General features: G+C 46.5%; 1 protein-coding gene across 3 annotated transcripts in view; it reads right to left on the bottom strand.

The window, feature by feature from the left end:
- Positions 1-3,001, bottom strand: part of LOC109918661 (cadherin-related family member 3-like) — a 62,109-nt gene that overhangs the window by 11,788 nt on the left and 47,320 nt on the right. For all 3 annotated transcript variants that reach the window (XM_048608054.1, XM_020518590.2, XM_048608055.1), the window contains one exon: positions 1,530-1,705. In XM_048608054.1, coding sequence (XP_048464011.1) covers positions 1,530-1,705 — 176 coding nt within the window. The remainder of the gene's footprint in view (positions 1-1,529; positions 1,706-3,001) is intronic.

The following is a 3,001-nucleotide window of genomic DNA, read 5'->3' on the forward strand; positions in this document are numbered from 1 at the left end:
AACAAACAACTGCACCTCCCGGTCGCGAACCATTTCAACTCCCCCTCCCATTCCTCAGACGACATGTCCATCCTGGGCCTCCTGCAGTGCCACAACGATGCCACCCGAAGGTTGCAGGAACAGCAACTCATATTCCGCTTGGGAACCCTGCAGCCCAATGGTATCAATGTGGATTTCACAAGCTTCAAAATCTCCCCTCCCCCTACCGCATCCCAAAACCAGTCCAGCTCGTCCCCGCCTCCCTAACCTGTTCTTCCTCCCACCTATCCCCTCCTCCCACCTCAAGCCGCACCTCCATCTCCTACCGACCAACCTCATCCCGCCCCCTTGACCTGTCCGTCCTCCCTGGACTGACCTATCCCCTTCCTAACTCCCTACCTACACTCACCTTTCCTGGCTCCATCCCCGCCTCTTCGACCTGTTTGTTTCCTCTCCACCTATCCTCTCCTCTATCCCTCTTCTATCCGCCTCCCACTCTCTCCCTATTTATTTCAAAACCCCCTTCCCCTCCCCCTTTTCTGATGAAGGGTCTAGGCCCGAAACGTCAGCCTCTCTGCTCCTATGATGCTGCTAAGTCTACTGTATTCGCTGCTTGCAATTTGGTCTCCTCTACATCAGTAACTCAGACTGGGTGACCCGTTTTGCGGAACACCTATGTTCCGACTGCAAAAATGACCCTGAGCTTCCTGTTGCCTGCCACTTCAACACAACACCTTGTTCCCTGGCCATCATCTCTGTCTCAGGCTTGCTGCAGTGTTCCAGTGAAGCTCAGCGCAAGCTGTAAGAACAGCACCACATTTTGTGCTTGGGGACACTGCAGCCTTCAGGACTCAGTATTGAGTTGAATCATTTTAGGGCCTGAACACCTTCTTACATATCCTTTACCTATCCCCACATCCCAAGGCATGCTGCATTCAGCACTGCTATTCCGGTTTTCACCTACTTACAGTCCCCATTAGCAGCCCTTCTTTTTCTGTGGTCACCACTGCTCATCCCTTTGTCTGCTTAACTGTCTTTTTCACACTCAGGCTCCATCTCCACCTATGGCTTACTCATTTAGCCCCACACCCATCCTCTGTCTTCAGCATAAATACCACCTTTTCCCAGCTACTATTAGTTCTGAACAAGGTTCACTGGACCCAAAATATTAACTCTGCTTTGTCTGCACAGATGCTGCCAAACCTGCTGAGTTTCTCCGGCAATTTCTGTTTTTGTTTCAGGTTTCCAGCGGCTGCAGTGCTTTGTTTTATTAAGGCTGTGTGATTAAGACAGGTTCGTGTAAACGGCTCAATTTTAACCTTCTACAATTTGGAAGTTTAGAGGAAGGGTTCTGTTCAATGGCCACCAAAAGCAGTACATTAACATGCAAAATAATTTCACATAAACAACCTCATTTGTATTAAACCCACAGTAACGTAAGTAAACAGTTGTCCGAAATTGAATCAGAAACAGATCACTAAATAATAAGTAATGAAAACTTGGTTTGACTGGAATGAAGTGTTTCGATGAGCACAATGATGAAAACTTACAATGGCTTTTTCTCGAGTTTTGATTTTGGTATAGAGCGGATGTAATTCATGTAAATATCTGCTAAGTATCCTAGCATTCCAAGCAGTAATAAACAACCCAAAGTGATGACGAGTGGTATGTACCAGGAGTCTGGTTGATAGGTGTTTTGCGATAGTCTGATATAGGTAATATTGGGCTGTCAACAAGCAGAAAAGAAATTGTTAGTGAGGAATAACCAATGACTTGAAATGAGTGGTTTATTTATTTTCTCATTGTTTTTGTATCACATTCAGCATGAGATTATAACCGTGGTAATTAGAATGGTTATACAAATCAATGAGGCAGTGGTGCATTTTAACTCCTGGTTTGGAAATTGTGAGTATACATTCTAAAATTGTTTGCACTAATATAAAATTGCTAAACTATGCACAAATTTAATTCAGTTTGAAGCAAAACTTTGTGCATTTCCACCCTTTCCCCAACTTCAGATCATAATCTAAGATACACTCAAAGTGCAATCCTTACTCATTATTGTATTTTAATCTGAGGCTATGAGTTTGATTGTTGCATGCTCACTAGGCCCAGGAGCAGAAACAGATATCATATAGGCAGTTAATATCTGAAAGGGTTACCTGGCATCACAAGGTAAGCTCTGCCCGTCAGGACATAAAGAATGTTCCTGGATGGAGCAACCCAATCTTGTTGGTACGTGTTCCAGTGTCTGGTGTAGTCTCGTTTTTGTGTGCCAGAGTGTTTCAGCAGCAATTTGCATGGGCACTTACTGGTTAGGTGAACCTCGTGTACTCTGATGTAATGCAACTAGCTGATAAGTAATTTGTAACAATCTCTTGCAGTTTATCAAGATTGAGCCACCTTCTGTTGAAGACTTGCTGGGGGCACACAGGGGCTCAGCAACTTGGACGAAAACCAACAAGAAGGATCGACGCCAATGAATGTACCCGAGGCGTCCCAAATAGCCAGCACAGCCTCACACCATTGTAGCTTAAGGATATGAAATTATATCAAGTGCGCACACAAAATAGAACCAGTAACTTGAAGGCTGCTTTCCTGCTCCTATAAGGTGGATTGACGAGTGCAATGCTTAATGTGTTGTCAACACCTCCAGCAAGTTGGCGGCAGGGTGAGTAGCTTCATTCAGAGCTCTCCCCTGCTCGCCAGTTCTCTTTCTTTGTCCTTTCTTTTTTCCTCCGTTCTTCTCTATCCATCTGTATTAATTCTATTCCCCACCCAACCCTTTTAACTACCTAAGGGGTAGGGAAGGAGCTGGGTCGCGACCAGGAACCACGTGGTGGGATCTGAATGCGCGGTTTGTGTCCTGCAGCCACGGCAGCGGATCAAGAGTGGGACAGCGAGATCGGGCCGGTGAGGCAGCCTGGAGCAGGACTCTGGTGGAGGCATGGCGAGGGGCTGGAAAGCCTGGAGCAGGACTCTGGCAGCGGCATGGCGAGGGGCTGGAAAGCCTGGAGCGGGA

This window comes from Rhincodon typus, chromosome 18 (genome assembly GCF_021869965.1).
Source record: "Rhincodon typus isolate 14 chromosome 18, sRhiTyp1.1, whole genome shotgun sequence".
Taxonomy (NCBI): Eukaryota; Metazoa; Chordata; class Chondrichthyes; order Orectolobiformes; family Rhincodontidae; genus Rhincodon; species Rhincodon typus.